Genomic DNA, 26,395 nt, shown 5'->3' with positions numbered 1-26,395 from the left:
TTTTGGAAAGGATATTTGGAAAGGGTAATAATATGAATTTGGAATCAGTGATCGATGCATATTGCTGCAACTCTTCCACACAAAATCCCATAAAAGAATATGGGATGATTAAAAATTTTAGTTGAGAACATTTAACCTACCAAAGTAGTGGTTGTAAATACCATTAATCCCAGGATTTGGGAGATAGGGATATGTGCATCTCTGAGATTAAGAATAACCCTGTCTACAGAAAGCATTCCAGTACAACCAGAGGTATACAGAAAATCCCTGCCATGTAAATCAATGAGAAACAAAAGAATATTTTAGCAGCAATGTTGGTCATAACTAAGAAATTAGATATTAATTGAGTGTATGATCAAACACTTCTGCTCTAAAGTTATTGACCTGATGATGGTAGATACATATGTTCTCATTAACTCCAACATGGATATAAGATTATAGTTTTAATATGCTTACCCAAGCAATAAACAAAAACATCAAGACTCATATTTACTGATTATAGATTTAACCATTATCTTACTTTTGTTCCAAACTAGCTCTTATAATTTAAATTAATCAATGGATATTAATCTATGTTCTGTCAAATAACTTATTAATTGCCCCCTCCTTCAGCCCTGGAAGCCTGGCCTGCTTCTTTCTCTGCATCAGGCTAGTGATATCTGTCCCTGACTCTCTTTCCCAGAGTTCCTATCTCTACCCAGAATGCCTGTCTATTCTCTCCTTTGTGACAGGCAATCATCTTCTTATTAAACCAATCTATATCTGCCACACCAACTACAGGGCCATCTGTGTGACATAACACTCATCATCACAGCAGACAGGAGATAGGCGTCCCTCAGGACTATGCTCCCTGGGAGGCCTCTTGCAAAGGGCCCATCCCTGGCCTTGAAAACGGACTCGATATTCTCCAAAGATAATGGGCTTCCTGGGTTATGGGTTCTTCACTGTGTTTTTCTTAGTATTATAATTATGTCTTTACAAAGCACAATCCCAGTCAAGAAGCTGGTTAATTGATAAAGGAGGATTTGAAGTTCCAGTGGAAGGAAAAGAGGATGAAGTGATTAAGCCTACTGTTCCCAGTCCTGAACGCAGTGAACTCATGATGAACCTTAGTGAAAGAAGATTTTGCCCTTTATTACAAGCCTTAGAAAAAGTAGTGTGAAAAGAAAATGAGACATTAGGGGATGTTATGAGTAGATTACAACAGGAAGAACACAGTATGGGAAAGTATAGGACTACTGATGAGCCTGAGGGCCTTATGCAGGTGCTTATGATAAAGAAGGTAACAGATGTGTAAAAATATTGAAGGACAGAAGGTCCTATAGTATTCCTTAAATTTTATGGATAGATTAGCTCGAGCCAGACCACCTTGGTGTTTGTTGTCCAAGGTAGTATAGAGAGCTCTTGTAAAGTAAGTGTACTCATTCCTAAGACATTTTGAATTTTGTTGGCAGAACTTAGGAATGGGTAAAAGAAGGCTTATAACATACAAATTGGCCTGAAGGCCCAGGTTCCCCTATTGATAATGAAACTTCAGTGAGTAACCACAAGTTAGATTTCAAAGCCCCATGTATGAGGTTCATGACCATAATCTGCTTTTGATCATGGTACTCAGAGCGAGAATTCCTTTGGGCATTATGCCATGTCTACTTACTGTTCCAATAAAATGGAAATATCCTTTTCTTAGTAATTGTTTGATTGTTCCTGGAGGTTTGCCAACTTCAATCTGTTCCTTGTTGCTGTATTATGAAACTGCCTTTTTAAGAAAGTAAAATTGCAGCATATTTACAAACCTCTCTAGTGTCCTGTCTGTCTGTCATCACCGAACTTGTGCCTTCCTGAGTATCAAAGGCCTGGTTCCCCGTAGTCTCAAATTACCTGATTGGGTCAGTCCATGGCATAAAGCTAAGAGAGGGAAATGTTACAAAATATGACTAGAGATATTAAAAACAGGGAGAATAACTGTTCTGTACTCAGCTTTCTGTTTCACAGTAATCAGTATATGAATACAAAGAAATCTTTATTTGGTGTACAAAAAGATCACTCCAATACAAGAATATATGAAAAAAGTAAATTAATTTAACACTAATCTAAAAACCCAGATATATGTGATATACAAACATTGAACACCACACAAGATTTAAGGATACTCATACCCTAATCATAAGATAGGACAGTCATATAATTGATACCAGGAGGTCCCCAAAATTGTGCACAGAGGCCTTTGAGTTCCAAACATTGTAGTAAACATTATCTAAATTCATACATAAGGAACAAAGGTATGATGCTGGTATAAAGACATCATTTTGTCACTATCTTTAGGATTCTTGACATCCACCAGGACAGCCTTTAATTTAGTTCTTTCTTATCTCTTATCCTGCATCGCCAAATTTATACAAGGGACTAATATTATATAATTGAACTTTGAACTATTAAACCTTTATTATGAACAAAAAAATGATGAAAATAAAAATGTAATGAAGTCCACATGATGCAAAATACCCACCATCTACTTATCTTCCATTCTCTCAGCTGAGAGCTTCATTTAGCACAAGAGGCCACCTTGGAACCAGGTCAACAACACCTGCCAGAAGAACTGATAGGGCTCAGACCTATGAATGGAGCATCAAGGACTGAGATCTCAAGTCAAAATTATATTTTTCAGCTGAGGAAGCCCTCCTGTCAGTGGAAAAATTTACAGATAGATTTACATATGCTACTGGTGGTAATGGTGATAAGGACATGTTCGATAACTCATGTTTGAAAAATTGTTGCTTTCTTTTAAGTAGATTTAAAACTGATGTTTGTGGTTTCAATAAAGTTCATAGGTAATGAATGAAATAAATATGTGCAATACTAATTAACAAAGGATATTTACTTATAATGGTAATTTTAAAGTAAATGTCTGTACCAAAGTAGATATAAATGTATGCACTCCTACCAACAATGGATAAGTATTCCCATTGGTCCACATTCCCACCAGCATTAGCTGTTACCTGTATTTTTGTTCTTAGCCATTCTGATATTTGTAAGATGGAATCCCAGACTCATTTTCATTTGCATTGCATTTTCCTGTTGAGTTAGGACATTGAATATTCCTTTAACTGCCTTTGTCATTAGTGAATGAAAATGAGGAATCAAAGGGAAGGACCTTAGATAAAATTTTCTATAGTGGGGAGAGGGAACTTGTAGAGTCCACCTCCAGTAGAAAGGCAGGGCATCAAGTGGAGGGATGGTGTTGCCATCCCACAGTCAAAAACTCTGACCCAGAATTGTTCCTGTCTGAAAGAACTGCAACGGCACAAATGGAGAAGAGCCTAGGAAATGGAGGTCCAGTTACAGGCCCAAATTTGATACATCTCAAGAAGAGGCTCCAAGTCCTAACACTATAGCTGATGCTATGGTGTGCTTGCAGACAGGAGTCTATCATGGCTGCTCTCAGAGAGGCCCAACAAACATCTGAAAGAGTGAGATGCAAATAATTATACCCAACCAATGGATAGAAGCTGGTGAGTGCTATAATTGAATTAGGGAAAGAAGGGAAGAAGCTGAGGATGAGGGTGACGCTAGAGGAAGAACAGCAGACTAAACTAACCTGGTCCCAGGGATCTTTAGGGCAGAGACCAAACAGGGATCATATGCCAACTGATATGAAGCCCCCAACACATATACAACAGAAAATTCCTGGGTCTGGACTCAGTGAGAGAAGATGCACCTAAGCCTGAAGGATTTGAGGCCCCATAGTCTGGGGAGGTATGATGGTGTGGCAATTGGGGACTGGAAAGATCCTCTTGTAGACTGTTTGGGGGCTGGTGGGGGTAAGTATGTGTTGTGGAACAGTCATAGGGTAGACTGGGAGGGGGATAAAAATCTGGAATGTTAAAAAAAGAGATTAAAGAATAAATATAGTTTTTAAATAAAAGAATTCAGTTTAGACCTTTAAACCATTTTAAATTCAATTATTGAGATTTACTTTGCTTTTGGAAAAATGGATGCAACTGGATATAACAATATTAATTAAGACACTCTCAAAATCACAGACATTAAATGGAGAAAAATTTCATGTCTTTTATTCCTATTCTGTGTATCTTACATTCTTTTCCATGTTTTATGATGTTGAGGATAATTCAACATACCCAGATGGTAGTGTCTAATATCTTTTATCCCAAGATTTGGGAGGGAGGGACATGTGGATCTCTGAGTCCAAGGCTATCCTTGTCTGTAGAGATGAATTCCTGGGCAATCAGTGCTATACAAAGAAACCATTTTGGATAAACAAAGCAGAACAAATGTGAACTCTAACATCGATCCTCATCATATCCTCAGAATTAGATATTGAGTGACTGTGTGATCAAACACTTCTGCTTCAAAGTTATTGACTCATTTATAGTAGAAAATGTCTTACGTTGACACTAACATGGAATATAGTTTGACTATGACTGTCTTAGCTCTGGTTTTAAGCTTTATCTTACTCTTGTTCCCAAATAGTCTTATAATTTAATCAATCTATATCAATCTTATGTTCTGCCAAATGATTTGTAAGTTACTTCTCCTTCAGTCCTGGTCTGCCTCTTCCTTTTCATCTGGCTGGTTACATCTGCTCCTATCCTGATGATGTCATGAAGAACAAGGAGTTATGAGGTAATGGAAACTTATCTTTGTTGTTAGTAACAGATACTTGTTTGCCTGTGGCTATACTTGATTATGTGTGGAAAGGAACACTGCCCTAAGAAGAATCTGTACATATCTGAGAAAACTGTCTGAGTACTGGAATATTTAATGTTCCCCATAGAGTCTTACCTGATTATTGTCAGTTCAGGAAGACAGAAATGATAAGAGATGTGTCAATAGAACAATAGGCAACTGACCAGAAATTACTGGAAACTTTCCAAGAAGGTTGTGCATGAACATGCCAGAAAGAAACGAATATTTTTTGTCTTTCCATGATGTTCTAGTTTATAGAAAAGTGAGACGTAGTCAAGATTTGGGGCATTTGCCCAGTTTGTTTAACTTAAATGACCTTTTTTGATTGAAAAAAGTCTTATTAACAATATATTCTAATCATACTTTTCTTCTTCCCAACTTTTATTAGATCCTCATTCCTTTGATACCAACCCAACTTCATGCCCTTTCTTTTTCTCACTCTTTAGCCAAACACAAACAAAAAGGTAAAACAAGAATCATTTTCTGTCACTTTGTCTTTCACTCTCTTGCTATCCACCCTATCTTGTCATACATATACACACATACAAAAACTCAAAAAAGACAAAATATGAAACCAAATATATATGAAAAAAATCAGTAAGACAAAATGCTTAAGTAAAGTTATATGAGACAAACACTCTACAGATATGCCATTGTGTTGGTTTTGTTTGTCTACCTCTTGGGCATAGGGCCTACCATCAAGTATGGTTATTACAGGAATAAACCCCCACTGAAGAAGACTAAATTCCCACTGTCAATTAGTACCATGTGCTGATAGATTCTTAGGCAGTGGTGGGAGGATATGTCTACTTATCCCTCTCTGCATAGAGTCCCACTGGCTTGAATCTCTATAAGCCCTGTGCTTGTTCCCACAGTCTATGTGAGCTCATATGTAAAGCAGTCCTATTGTGTCTGGATAAGACTGTTTCTTTAGAGTCATCCATTGTCTGTGGCTCTTAAAATCTTCCTTTGCAGTGGTCCATTAGTCCTGGGAGAAAGGTTTAATGAGGACAACCAATTTAGAACCAGTGCTCTACAAGTTATCTATTTGTGGATCACTCTTGCTTCCTATCTTCTACAAAACATGTCTCTGATGATGGGTAGATGACTTACTGATTTAAGTGTATGGTTTTGTAAATAAAAATCATTTTATTGATATGTTGCTCCAGCAGAACAGTGGCATATGATTTGTCCTTAGGGCCATGGCCTATCCATTTCAGTTTCATGGCAATCCCAGTAGAGTCAGCCATGTGTAACGCTAACCCTAATTTTATAGTCCTGAATTCCATCAAAGGATAAATTATTAATCCCACAATGTTTTTGCCCCTAATATATTAACATAACCAACAGACAGGTAACTATGATAGATGACAAAAATCAAAACTAGATTTGTTATTACCTTTCTCATCCAATGTCACATAAATTACATCCAGTAATATGAACACTAATCAGTAAGAATGAAATTTCTACTTTGGCAAAAGCTCAACTTCTTTCTATTCAGTGAGATATATGAGTGTTTTCCTGAACCATATGGTGTTAAAATTAGTTTGTGAACAGCAGCCAATAGACTTCAGAATAGCCTGGATAATTACAGAGTATATCTATGGATACATTTGTTTGGTGACTCAATTTGAAAATACTCATCCCGTAATTCCCAACTTCACCATATATGATTGTTTACTGATGATGAACATTATAATAATTTGGAATCTTCTACTGTGGGAATTTGAAGCCTTAGACTGAGTGAAATCATAGCGCTGAATGACCTGGTGTAGGCACCAAACATCCATCAGCTTTATAAAACAAAACACAGACAGACTCATTTATGAACATCTTAATAAGGACCTACAGTGAATAACAGGAATAGAAAGCTCTTAATCGAAGAGCAAACAGGAAACCACAGAAGCAAGCAGGAAAGCTGTGGCATTACTCTCCTATGATACAATAGGAAGAAACAGAGTTGAGTAGCACCCTGAAATAATGTACAGCTGAAAACTGAGGCTGTGTCAATGTGCTCTCCAATGACAGTAGTATGTGGAAGTATCTGCAGTGTCCCCACTGCTGATCTGGAGGAATGCCTGGTTGTTGGAGTTGTCCTTGGAGACTGTGAGCCAGCTATTCAGGGATTAGTTGTAGTTCTTTGCATCATTCCACAAAATGGCTGCCAGCCACTCCATGCCCTTTCCTGAAGGCACATCCATATTATTAGTGCTTAGTGAAAACACAGAGACAGAGCAAGTCAGACTGAGGGTCTGGGAGGGCTACAATATCCCAGGGACAGACTCTTTCAGAACAACCTGGGACAGGACATCTGTCGAGAAAAATGAAAAGGTAAGGTTGGAACAGGTGAGGATAGAAAAGTTCATTCCTTAGGGATCCTTGGCACTCACATTCAGGGATAATCAGCAGCAGGAATGAGGAAGTAAGCCTGTCCTAGGCTGCACACTAGTGAGTACACAGACCCAGCTTTGGCTTTTTGACCCAAGGTGGGGTGGATCCAGGAAAGATTTTCATTTCCTCACCAGATGCTGTCTCTGATGGAGTACTTAAGTTTTAGGACTAAGAGGTATCAGTCTATAATGGGAGACACAGGAGCCCTCAAAGTAATTCATTTCTGCTTCCCATTGAGAGTAGGTAACACACAAGATCAGGTTCCTCAGTACAACACACTTCTTTTGAGTGACATGGGGTTACAGTAGGGTTGAGGGAGATCCTCACTCTCGCATGAAGGGTCCTGACTTTCTTCATACATCTAAGAATTACTTCCCTGTGTTTTTGCATGGAGGACAGTAAAGAAGCTCAGTTGGAAGATTTAATCCTAACTTGATGACACTCTGTTTCTAGAGCCTGTGTGCGTCTTATCCCTATATATTTTCCACAAAATTGGTACAGTAATTGTAGACTTCTTACATAGTGTAAGAGTGTCTACCATCTCAAGGCTGGCAATTATGAATACTGTAATTCCATGAAAGACAGTGATTTCATTAACTTTACTGATGTGTCAAGTTCCTCGCTCACATATTTGAGATTTCCATTTATTCAACAATCAGTAGATCCATCTTTATACTGACCTCTATTTGTGACAAGTTTAAAAAGCAACAACAGATAATATAAACTATAAACAGGGAGAAGTTTATTCAATTTTCTCAGGTGCTGATGTTCTTGGAAGAAGGCACAGTGGACAGAGGTTGCTGGAATGCACTGCTTACAAGGTTAGGGTATATTGTCACTATTGTCAGAAATATTAAAACACAATGTATTCTTCTTTGTTCTAATCAGTATTGATTGATTAGAACTTAGAGAGAATAAGATTTGTCTATTTTGTCAACGTGTTCCCCATCTGTTGCAAGAAATAATTCCAATGATCATGGTAGATTCAGATTTAAGTGCATATATTGATATTTAATTAAAATTTATCTTACTAGTATAATGCTTTATTCGAATAATAGACTTGGGTTTGACACTATGACTATAGTCTACCTAATGTCATATTCTTGGTTACATTAAAAGTATCCACAATGACTTCCATCTCACAGGCCTTAAATTTCATCAAAGAAAAAAATGTTTAACTCCATAATATTTGTGGCTGTATTACACCAACTTAAACCAGAGAAAGGTAAGTATTGTAGGTAACCAGGTTTATATCTGTGTGGTTACTATGTTTTACCTCTGATACCATACAAAATATATAGATTTCCATGAACAGCAATTAGGAGGGCTTAAGTTTGTAGTTGGGCAAAGGTTTTAATTATGTATGTTCTCTGAAATATAGAGGCTTTTTCTTTAGCAATATGGTGCTACAAGAAGTTTTTGGGGAGCATCAAATACCCTTGATAATAGCCTGAAATATTTGAGAGTGTCCTTGAGATCTTTTTAGCCAATCACTCAATTTGAAAGCACCCATTGTGAAATTCCGACCTTCCTCATATACATCTAGATACTGAAGGTGAACATTACAATTATTTGAATTTTTTGATGTATGACTGTGGCCTAAGCCTGAGTAAAACGATAACTCTGAGTCACCTGCTGTAGGCAACAGGCATGCTTTATAAAACCAAACACAGACAGACTCATCTTTGAAAATCTTAAAAGTGTCTTGTTTTGACTATCAGGAATAGAAAGCCCTTAAACAAAGAGGAAACAGGAAACCACATAGGCCAGAAGAAAAGCTGTGACCATACCCTCTTCTGATGTAATAGGAAGGAACAGAGCTGATAACGAGCCTGAAATACTGTACAGCTGAAAACTGAGGCTGTGTCAACGTGGTATCTTAGCACAGTAGTATGTGGCTGTATCTGCAGTGTCCACACTGGTGATCTGGAGGAATACTTGGTTGTTGGAGTTGTCCTTGGAGATTGTAAGCTGGCTCTTCAGGGATGGGTTGTAGTACTTACTATTATCCCACCAAATGTTTGCCAGCCACGTCAGACCCTTCTCTGAGGACTGACGAACCCAGCCCACACCCATACCAGAAGTGCTCAGTGAAAACCCAGAGAAAGAGCAAGTCAGACTGAGGGTCTGGGAGGGCTGCAATATCCCAGGGCCAGACTCTTTCAGAGTAACCTGGGACAGGACATCTGTGAAGAAAATAATACACATGACAAGGTTAGAATACAGTGAGGATGGAAAAGTTCAACCCTTAGGAATTCTTGGCACTCACATGCAGGGAAAATCAGCAGTAGGAATGAGGAAGTAAGCCTGTCCATGTCTGTGCACCTGTGAGTAGCCAGGCTCACCTTTGGCTTTTTAACCTAAGGTTGGGTGGAGCCAGGGGAGTTTTGCATTCTCTCATCAAGTGCTCACTCTGATAATGTACTTAAATTTTAGGACTCAAGAGGAACTAATTTGAGATAGGAAAAACAGGTGTTCACCTCTGAGCCCCATAAAGAGTAACTAACCGAAGACCAGAGTCCTCAGAATGATGCATGTCAGATAAATCCTATGTAGAATGAGCAAGATTGTGAGACACTTCATTTAACATGAAACGTCCTGACTCTGTTCACTCACCCAGAGATTATTACATTGTGTTTTTTTTTTCCAATGAAGGACCCATGAAGAACTCAAAGCCATAATGTATCTCCTGCATACATCTTGCTCTGCACATGATGCTAGATATTGCCACCCATGTTGAACATATTTTCTTTCAAATAGACACACACACACACACACACACGTGCATACATGAACACATGCATGCACACACACACACACACACAAACACAAATGTATGGACAGTATAGATTACTTGTAGACTTAGTGTAAGCCTAAGTGTCATCCATAGGTTGGCAGATGTGAATGCTATAATTGCAGATAAAGAGTTATGGTTCATTGATTTACTTATCTGTCAGTTTCCTGGCTCTCATTTTTCTGATTTCTGTTTACTCACTGGCCAGTGCCTTCATTTTTTACTGCCCTCTATTTGTTACAATTTTAAAAAGAGAGGCATCCTACTTGTTTTGTTCAGTACTATCAGATGTTGGGCATCCTAGAGGACAGTACAGTGGGCAGAAGATGTCCGGAAAGTAAGTCTGAAAACCCAGAGAGATGTGGTACACAAATGTTGGACACCACACAAGATTCAAGGATTCTAATACCCTACTCATAAGATAGGACATTGATGCAATTGATACCAGGAGTTCCCCAAAATTGTGAACAGATATAAGTGGCCTTCTAATTACAGACTTTGTAGTAAACATTGTCTAAATTCATATGTAAGAAGCAGTGGTACAGTCTTGGTGTGGGAACATCATTTCTTCATTATCTTTTGGAATCTCTACATCCACAAGGACCATCTTTTATTAAATTACTTTCTTCTTATATTTTATCCTGAATCACCAAATTATACAAGGGTTTAATACTACAGATTTAAACTTTAAACTATTAAAACTTTATTATGAACAAAAAAGAATGGTGAAATCGAAATGTAATGTAGTCCATATGATGCAAAATACCAAGCATCTACCTCGCTTCATTCCCTGAGCTGAGAACTTCACTTGGCACCAGTGAACACCTTGGAAACAGGTCAACCCTACTTGTAGAAGAACTGGAATGGCTTAGCCCTGTGAATGGAGCATCGAGGATGAGATTTCAAGTTAAAATCATATTTTACAGCTGAGGAATCCCTCCTGTAAGTGGAAAAATTTACAGATAGATTTATGTATACTGCTGATGACACTGGTGATATGTACAAGTTTGATAACTCATGTTTGAAACCTTGTTGCTTTCTTTTAAATAGATATCCAACTGATATTTGTGGTTTCAATAAAGTTCATAGCTAATGGATGAAATAAATATGTGCAATACAAATGAAAAATGGATATTTACTTGAATAGTAATTTTTATATAAATGTGTGCATCAGAGTAGATATAAAAGTATGCACTCCTACCAACCACGGATGAGTATTCCAATTGCTCCACATCCCCACCAACATTAGCTGTCACTTGTGCTTTTGGTCTTAGACATTCTGACATCTGTAAGATGGAATCCAAGACTCATTTTGATTCACATTTCACTGTTCAGTTAGGACATTGACTATTTCTTTTACTGCCTCTCTGCCATTAGGGAATTCAAATGAAGACTCAAAAGGAAGGGCCTTAGGAAAAATGAACCATAGTGGGCAGAGGGAACTTGCAGAGTTCACCTCCAGTAGAAAAACTGGGCATCAAGTGGTAGAGATGGGGTTGCCATCCCACAGTCAAAAACTCTGACCCAGAGTTGTTCCTGTCTGAAAGAACTGCAGGGGTACAAATGGAGAAGAACCTGAGTAAAAAGACGTCCATTGACAGGTCCAAATTGGATCCAGCTCAAAGGGAAGCTCCAAACCTTGACACTATTGCTGATGTTAATGTTGTGCTTACAAACAGGGTTCTATCATGACTGCCCTTGGAGAGGAGAGGCACAACAAACAGTTTAAGGAGTCAGATGCAAATATTTACATGCCATCAATTAGCAGAAGCTAGTGACCTCTATGACTGAATTAGGGAAAAGATGGAAAAAGATGAGGATGAGGGTGACCCTAAAGAAAGATTAAGGTCAGCAGACTAAACTAACCGTGTCCTAGGGATCTTTCAGACACTGACCAAACAGGCAGTGTATATCATCTGATATGAAGCCCCCAACATATATACAACAGAGAAATGCTGGGTTTAACTCAGTCAGAGAAGATTCACCTAATTCCAAGGGATTTGGGGCCACATATTCTATGGAGGTATGATGGGGTGGGGGTGGGGGATGGAGATATCCTTTTGGAGACAGTTGTGGGATCAGGGGGAGTAGGTACATAATGTGAAACAGTCATAGGGTAGAATGGGAAGGGGATAAATTCTGGAATGCTAAAAGAGATCAAAGAATAATTTTAAAAATGAAATCAGTTTATATCTACAAAGCATTTTAAATTCAATTACTTGGTTTATTGACATCGAGTTTTTTGAGTATGTATTTTGGATAGCACTCTTCTATCACATGCAGAATTGGTCAGAAACTTTTACCATTCTCTAGCATGCTGTTTGGCCCTATTGATAATGTTCTTTGCCTTATAGAATGTTCTCAGATTCATTCAGTTCCATTTATTGATTATGGCTTTCAGCACCTGTGCCATTGGTATTCTGTTTGGGATGTTGTCTCCTGTGCCAATGAGTTCTAAGCTATTCCCCATATTCTGTCTCTAGGCTCAAGATATCTGGATTCACATTGAGGTATTTTATTCAGTTGGTCTTGAGTTATTCACTGGAACAGATATGGTTCTATTTGCATTATTTTGTATATAAACATTTTGTTAGACCAGCACTACTTTTTAAAGATGCTTTTGTTCTTTCACGGTGTATTTCTGAGTTCTTTGTCCAAAACTAGTTGTCCATAAATATGTGGATTTGTGTCTGGAATTTTAATTTGATTCTGTTTATTAACCATTCTTGTTGTATTCTACGATTATGATGCTGATATTACTATACCTCTGCAGTAAAATTTGAAATAAGGGATGCCGATATCTCTTAATGTCCCTTTATTGCACAGGGCAGTTTTAGCTGTCCAGGATTTCACTGAATTTCTATATAAAGTTGAGTGGTGTCCCTACACGATCTTTAAAAACTATTCTGAAATTTTGATGTGTGCTTTATTGAATCTGTAGATTGTGTTGGTAAGATGATCACTTTTACTATGCTAACCCTACCAATCCAGGATGAGAGCTATTTACATCCTGTGATATCTTCTTATTTTTTTTTTCTTAGAAGACTTGAAATATTTAACATACTAGTCTTAAACTTGCTTGGCTAAAGTTAAAAGAAAGTTCTAACTTTTCAATTGAGGTATTTATTTCTATATAAGATAACCTGCATTTGTGATGATACAAAGAACCTACAAATTTTGTCATTTTTGTTTCTGTAGCATTTTCAGGAGATAGTCATGGATTTTAGGCCATAATACAAGTAATATGCTTCAGAGTTTTTGTCATTAAAGACAAGAACTCATTAATTAATAACTTCTCACCTTGCAAACATGGAACTGAGAAAAATAAATACCCTACAGACTCAAAAAACACCAGTCTCTTCACTATCCTCCAGGTTCTGCTCAGCTAATTTGTTGACATACTTTTGCTTCACAGATATATGGCAACATATCTTTGTCAATATTATTAATGATATTTATATAAAGATTGTAGAGATTATGGAGAAGCACTAAGAGAACAAGGAATTTTGGTCACACAGAGATGTCTCATCTCCTCAAAGAAGGCGATAAAATCAAATACCTGAACATGATCCAGAAAGCTGAGAGTCAAACATCTTAAAAACCTGGTTATCTGGGGATTAATGTGGGGAATTAGGAACAGAATGTACCCAAATTACTCAGAATGATTGTAACAGACCTTTTCATCATTAGACTATTACCCAGACTATTAGGGGAGGTGCCACATATACTTAATGCCCTCCTTCTCTGTATTCTGGTTGTCCCAGAGCACACTAGAATCTGGAAATTAACAAAAGAAACCACTCTCAGGTTCACAGAAAGATAGTAAAATGGGTTATATATAGTCACAACTTAAGCTTTATTGTAAAACAGGATTTGGAATGATTATAGACATTATTGTCTCCTGGAGACACTTTTCCAAATTCCACTGTGTTAAAATATACTTACAATAAACTGTCTGTGCTTACACACCTCAAAGTCTGTTCCAGATTATCAAAGTCAATCTGCACCGCATCCATATTATCATCTATTCACAGTGTTTGTATCCCTCTATGACACCTGCAGAGAGAAAATCAAGAAATTAAATATACCCTAATAGAAAGCACTCTGTGCACTTAGGGATTAATAATAGAAAAATTCATTACTAAACACACACACTCATTCACAAACACACACACACACACACACACACACACACATACAGAGAGAGGGAGGGGGGGCCTACATCTTAGAATTATGCATTTTACATAATCCTTATCCTTAAACCATCCTTATCCTTAAACCTTTTCTGATTACACTTTGAACAATTTAAACAAAGGCATGAGACCTAAAGTATGGGCACATGAGCATATGTGATATGTGTACAATAAAAAAGCTATCAGAAATATTTGTTATTTACTAACTTTTTAAAGTTCTTCTTTCTATTTTTATTGAAAATAGATTTCTTCCGGCAGTATATTTTAATTATATATTTTCCCTTTCCAAACACCTCCAAATATTATCCTAGGTTGATTCTGCTTCTTTATCTAACTAGAATACAAATAGAATATAAGCATTACGAAGAAGAAAATCAAACATTAAGAAAAAGAAAACAAATAGGAATAGTACAAAACAAACAGAAGAAAAATCACCAAAAATAAACATAAGCAACACATGTGGATGCAGAGAGATATATCCATAAATAATCTATAGAACAAAGCTGAGTAGTAAGTATGCAATGGAAGTTTAGAGTTGATGCTATATCAGTTTAGGTCCATGTTAAAAAGGGCTAATTGCTATAGGGTAGATTACTGAGACTGAGAAGGAAGTGAATATGGGATTAAACACATATGTGTAATGTCAGATACTACCTTAATTAACATATTCATACATTATGTTGGTAAAGGGATCCAGGGACTCAGGAACGCCATCAAACCAGTGACACAAGTAACTTCCAGTCTGGGCTGGTTTACCTTTGGCTCAAACTTTGCAGACAGTCCTACAACACTCTGAGAAAGCTCCACTCCCAGGTGCTCAAACATTACCAGGATCATATAATCAGAGGTGAGTATGACATAACATCTGTTCCAACACCTCCAGGAGTAACTGGGACCAGAGGAATCCAGGGACACAGAAACCCCGCCCAACTAGTGGCAGGGGAAACTTCAAGTCTGGGCTGGTTTACCTTAGGCAAGAACTCTGTAGCCAGTCCCACAACACCCAGAGGAAACTCCACTCCCAGATTCTCTAACATAATCAGGATCACAGAATAACAGGAGCTTGGTCACACCAGAATCTTAGCGTCACAGAAGCAGCTTGACTCACAGGAACTATGACACACACAGGCAACACTCTGCTGGGGATTCTTGGCCCCATTCTGCCCCCTGCTGGTCAGAAACTCCTCTGCAGGTAGATGTCCAGTCACTAACACTGAAGTTGCCCAGTCTGAATTAAGCAATAACATATCCCTCGAACTAGTGTCCTTGCAATATTCAGAGTCAGGGAGAAATGTCTCTTTATTATCTGGAGATGATGACTGATGTCTCAGCCACTTAATTTAAGTTGCTTTTATAATATCATTAATAACTTCTCAAAGCCATCTGCTTTCCTAATGCCAGTTGTATCTAGTTCTTAGTGTTCTCATTTGTAAGAAAGTGTTAACCACAGAGACTGAGGTCTATTTGAGGCTTCATGAGGCTCTACCTAGGCAAGAACAACAGAAGACAAAAGAACAACAGTGAATCTTAGGCATCACCTCAGTTATTTATGTATGAATTCCTGGGACACTCACATACAGGAGACAACAGAAAGAGAATGAATAACTGTGGTACTCACAGCAAAGTTACCAATTCAAAAAATTCACATTGAGAAGGTACTGGCAGGATTAACAGAGCAAAAATGGCCATCTTGCCAAAAGAAATATACAGATTCAATGCAATCCCCATCAAAATACTAACTCACTTTTTCATAGAGTTAGAAAGGGCAATGCTCAAAGTCATCTGGAATAACAAAAAAACCCAGGATAGCTAAAACTATTCTCAACAGTAACAGAACTTCTGGGAAAACCAGTATCCCTGACATCAAGCAATAATACAGAGTATTACAGAGTAATAGTACTAAAAACTGCATGGTTTGGGTATAGTGACAGGCAGGTACTTCAATAGAATAGAATTGAAGACACAGAAATGAATCCACACGATTATGGTAACGTGATCTTTGACAAATTAGCTGAAACCATCCAGTGGAAAAAAAGATAGCCTTTTCAACAAATGGTGCTGGTTCACATGGAGGTCAACATGCAGAAGAATGCAAATTGATCCAGCCTTATCTCATTGTAATAAAGACCTCCACATAAAACCAGACACACTAGAGCTAATAGAAAAGAAAATGGGGAAGAGCCTTGAGAACATGGGCACAGGGGAAATTTTTCTGAACAGAACAAGAATAGCTTATGCTCTAGGATCAAGAATTGACAAAAGGGACTTCATAAAGTTGCAAAGTTTCTGTAAAGCAAAGGACATGGTCAATAGGACAAAATATCAATGAACAAATTGGGAAAAAAATCTTTACCAAACCTACATCTGACAGAGTGCTAATATCCAATATAAACAAAGAACTCAAGAAGGTAGACTCCAGAGAGACAAATAATCCTTTAAAAAAAATGGGGTACAGAGCTAAACAAAGAATTTTCACTTGAGGAATATCGAATGGCTGAGAAGCACCTAAAGAAATGTTCAACATTCTTAGTCATCAGGGAAATGCAAATCAAAACAACCCTTAGATTTCATCTCACACCAATCAGAATTGTTAAGATCAAAAATTCAGCAGAAAACAGGTGCTGGCTAGAATGTGGTAAAAGAGGAACACACCTCCACTGCTGCTGGGAAGGCAAGCTGGTACAACCACTCTGGAAATCAGTCTGGCAGTACCTCAGAAAACTGGGCACGATTCTAAGAGAGGACCCTGATATACCAATCCTAGGCATATACCCAGAGGATTCCCTAGCATGTAATAAGAATACATGCTCTACTATGTTGATAGCAGCCCTATTTATAACAGCCAGAAGCTTGAAAGAACCCAGAAATCCATCAATGGAGGAATGGATATAGAAAATGTGGTATATTTACACTAGGGAATGCTACTCAGCTTTTTCTTTCTTTTTTTTTTTTATTCGACATATTATCTATTTACATTTCAAGTGATTTTTCCTTTTCTGAGGTCCCACTCCCTGAAAATCCCATAAGCCCTCTTCCCTCCCCCTGTTCCTCCAACTATTCCTTCCCACTTTCCTGTTCTGGTATTCCCCTATACTGTTGCACTGAGTCTTTCCAGAAACAGGGGCCACTCCTCCATTCTTTTTGGACATCATTTAATATGTACATTATTTCTTGGATATTCCAAGTTTCTAGGTTAATATCCACTTATCAGTGAGTGAATACCATGATTGATCTTATGAGACTGGATTACCTCACTTAGTATGATGTTCTCCAGCTCCATACATTTGTCTAAGAATTTCAGGAACTCATTGTTTCCAATGGCTGAATAGTACTCCATTGTGTAAATATACCACATATTTTGTATCCATTTCTCCTTTGAGGGACTTTCCAGCTTCTGGCTACTACAAATAGGGATGCTATGAACATAGTGGAGCATGTGTCCTTATTGCATGCAGGGGAGTCCTCTGGCTATATGCCCAGGAGTGGCATAGAAGGGTCCTCCTGATGTGTCATGCCCAGTTTTCTGAGGAACCTCCAGACTGATTTCCAAAGTGGTTGCATCATTTTACAATCCCACCAGCAGTGGAGGAGTGTTCCTCTTTCTCCACATCCTGGCCAGCACCCGCTGTCTCTTGAGTTTTTGAACTTAGCCATTCTGACTGGTGTGAGGTGAAATCTCAGGGTTGCTTTGATTTTCATTTCCCTAATGATTAATGATGTTGAATATTTCTTAAGATGTTTCTCAGCCTTCCGAAGTTCTTCATGTGAAAATTCTTTGTTTAGCTCGGTACCCCACTTTTTAATGGGGTTATTAGGTTCTCTGGTTTCTACCTTCTTGAGTTCTTTATATATTTTAGATATTAGCCCTCTGACAGATTTAGGGTTGGTGAAGATCCTTTCCCAATCTGTTGGTTGACGTTTTGTCCTTTTGACAGTGTCCTTTGCCTTCCAGAAACTTTGTAGTTTTATAAGGTCCCATTTGTTAATTCTTGATCTTAGAACATAAGCTATTGGTGTTCTATTCAGGAACTTTTCCCCTGTGCCCATGCCCTCAAGGGTCTTCCCCAGTTTCTTTTCTATTAGTTTCAGTGTGTCAGGTATTACGTGGAGGTCCTTGATCTATTTGGAATTGAGCTTAGTACAAGGAGATAAAAATGGATAAACTAGCATTCTTCTGCATGCTGACCTCCAATTGAACCAGCACCATTTCTTGAAAAGACTATCTTTTTTTCCACTGGATGCTTTCAGCTCCTTTGTTGAAGATCAAGTGACCATAGGTGTGTGGGTTCATTTCCAGGTCTTCAATGCTATTCCATTCATTGATCTGCTTGCCTGACATTGTACCAATACTATGAAGTTTTTATCACTATTTCTCTGTAGTAAAGTTTGAGGTCTGGGATACTGAATCCCCCTGGTGTTCTTTTACTGTTGAGAATAGTTTTAGCTATCCTGGGGTTTTTGTTATTCCAGATGAATTTGAGCATTGCTCTTTCTAGCTCTATGAAGAACTGGGTTGGGATTTTGATGGGGATTGCATTGAATCTGTAGATTGCCTTTGGCAAGATGGCCATTTTAACTATATTAATCCTGCCAATCAATGAACATGGAAGATTTTTCCATTTTCTGAGATCTTCTTCGATTTCCTTCTTCAGAGATCTGAAGTTCTTGTCATATAGGTCTTTCACTTGTTTGGTTAGAGTCACTCCAAGATACTTTATGTTGTTTGTGGCTATTGTGAAGGGTGTCATTTCCCTAATTTCTTTCTCAGTCTGCTTATCCTTTGAGTATATAAAAGCTACTGATTTGCTTGAGTTGATATTGCAGCCAGCCACTTTGCTGAAGTTATTTATTAGCTATAGGAGTTCTCTAGTAGAGTTTTTTGGGTCACTTAATTATACTATCATATCATCTGCAAATAGTGATAGTTTGACTCCTTCCTTTCCAATTTGTATCCCTTTGACCTCCTTATGTTGTCTAATTGCTCTAGCTAGGACTTCAAGAACTATATTGAAAAGATATGGAGAGAGGGGACAGCCTTAGTGGGATTGCTTCAAGTTTCTCTCCATTTAGTTTGATGTTGGCTGTATATTGCTTTTAGTATGTTTAGATATGGGCCTTGAATTCCTGTCCTTTCCAAGACTTTTAGCATGAAAGGATGCAGAATTTTGTCAAATGCTTTTTCAGCATCTAATGAAATGATCATATGGTTTTTTTCTTTCAGTTTCTTTAGATTGCATTGATGTATTTCCTTATATTAAACCATCCCTGTATCCCTGGGATGAAGCCTACTTGATCCAGATGGATGATAATTTTGATTTGTTTTTGGATTCGGTGGGCAAGAACTTTATTGAGTACTTTTGCATCGATATTTATAATGGAAATTGGCTTGAAATTCTCTTTCTTAGTTGGATCTTTGTGTGGTTTTGGTATCAGCGTAATTGTAGCTTCATAGACGGAGTTGGGTAGTGTTCCTTCTGTTTCTATTTGGAGGAATAGTTTGAAGAGTATTGGTGTTAAGTCTTCTTTGAAGGTCTGATAGAATTCTGCACTGAAACCATCTGGTCCTGTGCTTTTTTTTTTTTTTTTTTTTTTTTTTTTGTCAGAAGTCTATCTATGACTCCTTCTATTTCTTTAGGGGTTATGGGTCTGTTTAGATGATCTATTTGATCCTGGTTTAATTTTGGTATTTGGTATCTGTCTAAGAAATTGTCCATTTCCTCCAGATTCTCCAGGTGTGTTGAATACAGGCCTTTGTAGTAGGATCTGATGATTTTTTTTGAATTTCCTCAGTTTCTGTTGTAATATCTCCCTTTTAATTTCTAATTTTGTTAATTTGGATACTTTCTCTGTGCCCTTTGGTTAGTCTGGCTAAGGGTTTATCTATCTTGTTGATTTTTTCAAAGAACCAGCCCCTGGTTTTGTTGATTCATTGTATGGTTCTCTTGGTTTCTACTTGATTGATTTCAGCCATGAGTTTGATGATTTCCTGTCCTCTCCTCCTCCCAGGTGTATTAGCTTCTTTTTGTTCCTGGGCTTTCAGTTGTTCTGTTAATCTTCTAGTGTATGGTCTCTCAAATTTCTTTTTGGAAGCACTCAAAGCTATGAATTTTCCTCTTAGCACTGCTTTCATTCTGTCCCATAGATTTGTATATGTTGTGCCTTCATTTTTGTTAAATTATAAAAAAAAAATTTGATTTCTTTCTTTATTTCTTCCTTGACCAAGGTATCATTGAGTAGAGTATTGCTCAGTTTCCATGTGTATGTGGTCTTTCTGTTGTTTTTATTGTTATTAAATACCACTTTTACTCCATAGTGATCTGATATGAGGCATGGAATTATTTCAATATTCTTAAATTTTTTGAGGTCTGTCTTTTGACCAACTATATGATCTATTTTGGAGAAGGTACTGTGAGGTGCTGAAAAAAAAGGTATATCATTGTCTCCCTGTTTAGTTTCTGTTTTCCTGATTGGTCCATTGATGAGAGTGGAGTGTTGAAGTCACCCACAATTATTGTGTTAGGTGCAATGTGTGTTTGAGCTTTAGTAAAGTTTCTTTTATGAATGAGGGCGCCCTTGTATATGGAGCATAGATGTTCAGGATTGAGAGTTCTTCTTGTTGGATTTTTCCTTTGACCAGCAAGAACTGACCTTATATGTCTCTTTTGATGACATCAGGATAAAAGTCAATTTTATCTGATATTAGAATGGCAACTCCAGCTTATTTCCTGAGACCATTTGCTTGTAGAATTTTCTTCCAGCCTTTTACTCTAAGGTAGTTTTTGTCTTTGACACTGAGGTGTGTTTCCTGTATGCAGCAAAATGTACGGTCCTGTTTAGGTAACCAGTCTGCTAGTCTATGTCTTTTTATTGGGGAATTGAGTCCATTGATGTTAAGAGATATTAAGGAGTAGTGGTTATTGCTTCCTATCATTTTGATGTTAATTTTATACTTGTGTGGTTATTTTCTTTTGGGTTTGATGAAAGAAGCTTAATATCTTGCTTTTTCCAGGGTATAGTTGCCCTTGTTGTAATGGTATTTTGCCCCCTATTATCCTTTGTAGGGGTGGGTTTGTGGAAAGATATCATGTAAATTTGGTTTTGTCATGGAATATATTGGTTTCTCCATCTCAAGTGATTGAGAGTTTCGCTGGGTGTAGTAGTCTTGGCTGGCATTTGTATTCTCTTAGAGTCTGCATGAGCTCCACCCAGAATCTTCTAGCTTTCATGGTCTCTGTTGAGAAGTCTGATGTAATTCTGATTGGCCTTCCTTTATATGTTACTTGCCCTTTTTCTCTTACTGCCCTAAGTATTCTCTTTTTGTTTAGTACATTTTGGGTTTTGATTATTATGTGACGTGAGGTAGTTCTGTTCTGGACCAGTCTGTTTGGAATTCTGTAGGCTTCTTGTATATTCATGGGCATCTCTCTCTTTAGGTTAGGGAGGTTTTCTTCCACAATTTTGTTGAAGATATTTGCTGGCCCTTTTATGTTGTAAATCTTCACTCTCATCAATGTCTATAATCTTCAGATTTGGCTTTCTCACTGTGTCCTGTATTTCCTGGATGTTTTGGGTTACAAGCATTTTGCATTTTTCATTTTCTTTGACTCTTGAGTCCATGGTTTCTATGGTATCTTTGGCATCTTAGATTCTTTCTTCTATCTCTTGTATTCTGTTGTTGATATTTGCATCTATGGTCCCTGATTTCTTCCCAAGATTTTCTATCTCCAAAATTGTCTCCCTTTGTGGTTTCTTAGTTGTTTCTACTTCTGTTTTCAGATCCTGGAAGTTTTTGCTCAGTTCCGTCATTTGCTTGTTTGTGTTTTCCTCTAATTCTTTGAGAGATTTTGTTTCCTCTTTCATGACTTCTGCCTGTTGATCAAAGTTCTCCTGTATTTTTTTAAAGTGATTTTTGCATTTCCTCCTTATTGGCTACAAACTTCTGACGCATATTGTCCTGAATTTCTTTAAGTGATTTTTGTGTTTCCCTTGTAAGGGCTTCTAGCTTTTCATGATTTTTCTCCTGAATTTCTTTAAGAGATATATTTATGTGCTTCATGTGTTCCTCTAACAGCATCCTTACCAGTGCTTTTAAATCCAACTCTTGTTTTTCTGTTGTGTTGGGGTATCCAGGACTTGCTATTGTTGGAGAATTGGGTTCAGATGCTGCCATAATGTCTTGGTTTCTGTTAGTAACGTTTCTATGTTTGCCTTTAGCCATCTGGTTCTCACTGGTGTTAGATGGTCTTATTGTCACTGGCTGGTGCTACAACCTATTGTGGACCTTTAGGGCTATTTCTGTGACGCTGGATGACTGGGTTTCCTCTGGCACAGATTACTGATATGCTGCCTTTCTCTTTTGTGCCTTTGGCGCCCTGCTCAGTCTTGCCTCAAAAATTGTTATACTTGGGTTGTTAAGGTGAACCAAGTGTTCTCAGACTGCTCTGTTATGGAGCAAAGGTGGTGTGTGTGTGTGGGTCACTCCCTCTGTTGATTCTCACATATGATACAGGTCCCACGACCGACCGGCTTGCAGATAAACTGCCTATGTTCTCAGGTCCTGAGCGCAGGCAGACCCCTGGAGATTTGCACCCCCAGAGATCTTAAGCTCAGGATAATACAGTACCTAGTGATGTTTTTCTGCCTTGGCAGGCCACGAGGGTGGCCACAGGGAGTTGCTCCCTCTGCTGTTCTCTGCGCAGGATACAGGCCCCACGCCCGGCGGACTGGCAGACTAACTGCCTATTTGCTCAGTTCTTGGGTGCAGTCAGACCCCTGGCAGTTTGCACCCCCAGAGATCTAAAGCTTAGAGTGATACAGTACCTAGTGATGCTCTTCTGCCCCAGCCGGCAGCGAATATGGCCGTGGAGATTCTCTCCCTCTGCTGCTCTCTAGGCAGGACACAGGCCCCATGCCTGGAGGTCTGGCAGATGAACCGCCTATGTGCTCAGTTCCTGAGTGCAGGCAGACCCCTGGCAGTTTGCACCCCCAGAGATCTAAAGCTCAGGGTGATACAGTACCTAGTGAAGCTCTTCTGCCCCAGCCGGCAGCAAATATGGCCGCAGGGATTCTCTCCCTATGCTGGTCTCCAGGCAGGACACAGGCCGCATGCCCGGTGGACTAGCAGACAAGCAGACAAACTGCCTATGTGCTCAATTCTTGGGTGCAGGTAGACCCCTGGCAGTTTGCACCCCCAGAGTTCTAAAGCTTCGGATGATACAGTACCTAGTGACACTCTTCTGTTCCAGCAGGCAGCGAATATGGCCACTGGGATGCTCTCACTACTCAGCTTTTAAAAACGATGAATTCATAAAATACTTAGGCAAGTGTGTGGAATTGGACAATGTAATCCTGAGTGAGTTGACCCAAACACAAAAGAACACACATGGTATATACTCACTGATAAGCAGATATTAGCCCAGAAGCTTGGAATACCCATGAAACAATTCACATATCAAATAATGCCCAAGAAGAAGGAATGAGAGGCCCCTGTTCCTGGAAAGGCTCAGTGAAACAGTACAGGAGAATATCAGGACAGGGAAATGGGAAGGGGATAATTGGGGAAAGGGGGGAGTTAAGAGGGGTTATGGGACTTTCAGGAGGGGGGGATACAGGAAAGGGGATATCATTTGAAATGTAAATTAAGAATATATTGAATAAAAAAAGAAATGACCATGTAATGTCTTGAAATATTCTTAAATTTAAAAATAGCATTTTTATAAAGGAAATCAATCACATGTATTTTACAACAGTCTCTTTCCAAATTTGAATGCACATGCATTTAATGAAATGAAGGGAGAGAGAAAAAATCCCATTGATAATGTATCTGTCTGATGGAAATATGTGAGCTTAGAAAGCTTTATCTATTAAGCTTTACAAGATTTGATATTTTAAGTAATGAAGGATATATTAAGTATGATGTCCCAGGTATTAGAGCAACAAACATCACTATGTAGGAGTATGTGTTCATGTGTATTTAAATATCTGAAGACTATCAACTCCTTTTACAACAAAGATACATAGTACACAAATTCAATTGGGTTATAACTTCTGGTTCACAAATTAGGTGCTCCTAATTTTGCAGAATGGAAGGTGGCCCAATTGAATGCATATCTTCTTTTTGATAACTTGTCACATAATATGTGATGTTCTGTGAATTGTCAGTATACGGGGCAGAATCAAAGATTTCCAACTATAGAGAAACAGTTATCTCTAATATCAAGAAGTATAGATGTTTTAACTTAGTCTTTCACAACTGGTGATGTGATGGGCAATGTCTACAATGCTGTTTTCCATACTGCAATGTATGGAATGCTCATGGATCTCATAGAGTTCAATACCTACTTAAGTATTATGGATTTGTATAGACATTGTAATCTTATATTCCCATCACCAATCTCCAGGGTACTTAGAATGTAATAAATAATATGAACTTATTCTTATAAAATAATCTAATATGAGGAACATAACACTTGCAGATCTGATACAATGTCTGTGCAGGAGCTTTCCTTGAAGAAGTGGTCATATTGATGTATACCATTTTTCTATTCCTCCCTTTCACCTGGTATTCTTTTTCCTTCTCCTCTGGTTGGACCCTTTTTACATTAATGACAAACCCCTAGTAGTTCCTTTTGTCCTGTCTATGTTTGAGGTTTCTGAACACCACTTAAAAGATTTACTCTATTTTCACTATTTCAGGTCCATCAGTGACAAATTTGAGTGTAGAAACTGGTTTAAAATTTCTTACTGTGATTCCTTCATAAACTCATACAATACAGTGTCCTTTGTGGTCAGCTATATAAGATGCAGGAATTTCCATTTTAGAGATTTTTTTGGAATCTTTGAATCTTTCACTCTGTACATTACTCTGATTAGCAGCAAATTCTACAGCTCTTTCTTCCTCAACAATATCCAGAATCATCATTTAGAATTACTAAACACTGAGGATCACTGTCACATGAAATTATTCCAATGCCTGTAAAATATGATCTTATAACAATGTAGATAGTGTTCGGTAACTGTCATGTAATTATAGGGCAGGATATTGGGAGTGGGTAAGTCAACGAATTTGAAATCAATGATCAATGCATATCACTACAACTTGCCACCCCCTGATTCTTATGAAAGAAACTGGGGTGATTAAAAATATTTGTTAAGAGTAATCCTTTTTTTCTTTTTCTTTTAGTTTAGTAGATATTTGCTTTATTTACATTTCAAATGGTATCCCCTTTCCTCTTTACTCCTCAGAAAAAACCCTTATCCCATCCACCACCACTACCACACTTACCAACACCCCTCCCATTTCATGACCTGGCATTCCTGTACACTGGTGCAAGGAGCCTTCCCAGGACCAAAGTTCTCTACTCTCATTGATGTCTGAAAATGCCATCCTCTGCTTCATATGTAGCTGGAGTCATGGGCCCCTCCATGTGTATGCTATGGCTGTGGGTTTAGTCCCTGGAAGTTCTGGGAGTACAGGTTGGTACATATTATTGTTTGTCCTATGCGGCTACAAACTTCTTCATCTCCTTGGGTCATTTCAATAGCTTTTCCACTGAGGACCATTTGCTCTGTTCATTGGTTGACAGTGAGCCATGGGTATTTTGATTGTCTTTTAAGAAGGATCAAAGTATCCACACTTTGGACTTCCTTATTCTTGAGCTTCCTGTAGTCTGTGAATTATATCTTGGGTATTTCAAGCTTCTGGGCTAATATCCAATAATCAGTAAGTGCATACCATGTATGTTCTTTTGTGATTGGGTTGCCTCATTCAGGATGATACTTTCTACTTCCATCCATTTACCTAAGAAGTTCACAAATTCATTGTTTTTAATAGCTTTGTAGTATTGCATTGTGTAAATATCCCACATTTTCTACTTGGACTTCAGGTTTGGACAAGGAGATGAGAATGAATCAATTTGCATTCCTTTACATGTTGACTATCAGTTGAACCAGCACTATTTGTTGAAAAGAACACAGCAGCCAACCCAGGCTACTATACCCAGCAAAATTTTCAATTAACATAAATGGAGAAACAAAGGTATTCTGTGACAAACAAACAAACAAACAAACAAAAAACCAAATTTATACAATATCTTTCCAGAAATCCAGCCCTTAAAAGGAGAATAAATGGCAAACACCAACAAATGTAGGAAAACTACACCTTAAAAAAAGCAATTAAATTATCTTCTTTTAACAATCCAAAAAAAAGAGAGCCACAATAAACCTAACTTTACCTCTAATAACAAAAATAAGAGGAAGCAGAAGTCACTTCACCTTAATATTTCTTAATATCAATACACTATCATTTACATTC

General features: G+C 38.0%; 2 gene segments (V, D, J or C); both read right to left on the bottom strand.

The window, feature by feature from the left end:
- LOC127687769 (Ig heavy chain V region 3-like) overlaps positions 1-26,395 on the bottom strand; it is a 906,657-nt gene that overhangs the window by 792,502 nt on the left and 87,760 nt on the right.
- On the bottom strand, positions 8,940-9,485 carry LOC127686842 (immunoglobulin heavy variable 2-5-like). The segment is given in 2 exon segments: positions 8,940-9,281; positions 9,365-9,485. Coding segments are annotated over 2 exon segments (366 nt in total).

The sequence above is a fragment of the Apodemus sylvaticus genome, chromosome 6 (assembly GCF_947179515.1).
Source record: "Apodemus sylvaticus chromosome 6, mApoSyl1.1, whole genome shotgun sequence".
NCBI lineage: Eukaryota > Metazoa > Chordata > Mammalia > Rodentia > Muridae > Apodemus > Apodemus sylvaticus.
This window is presented reverse-complemented; position numbering and strand designations above follow the sequence as displayed.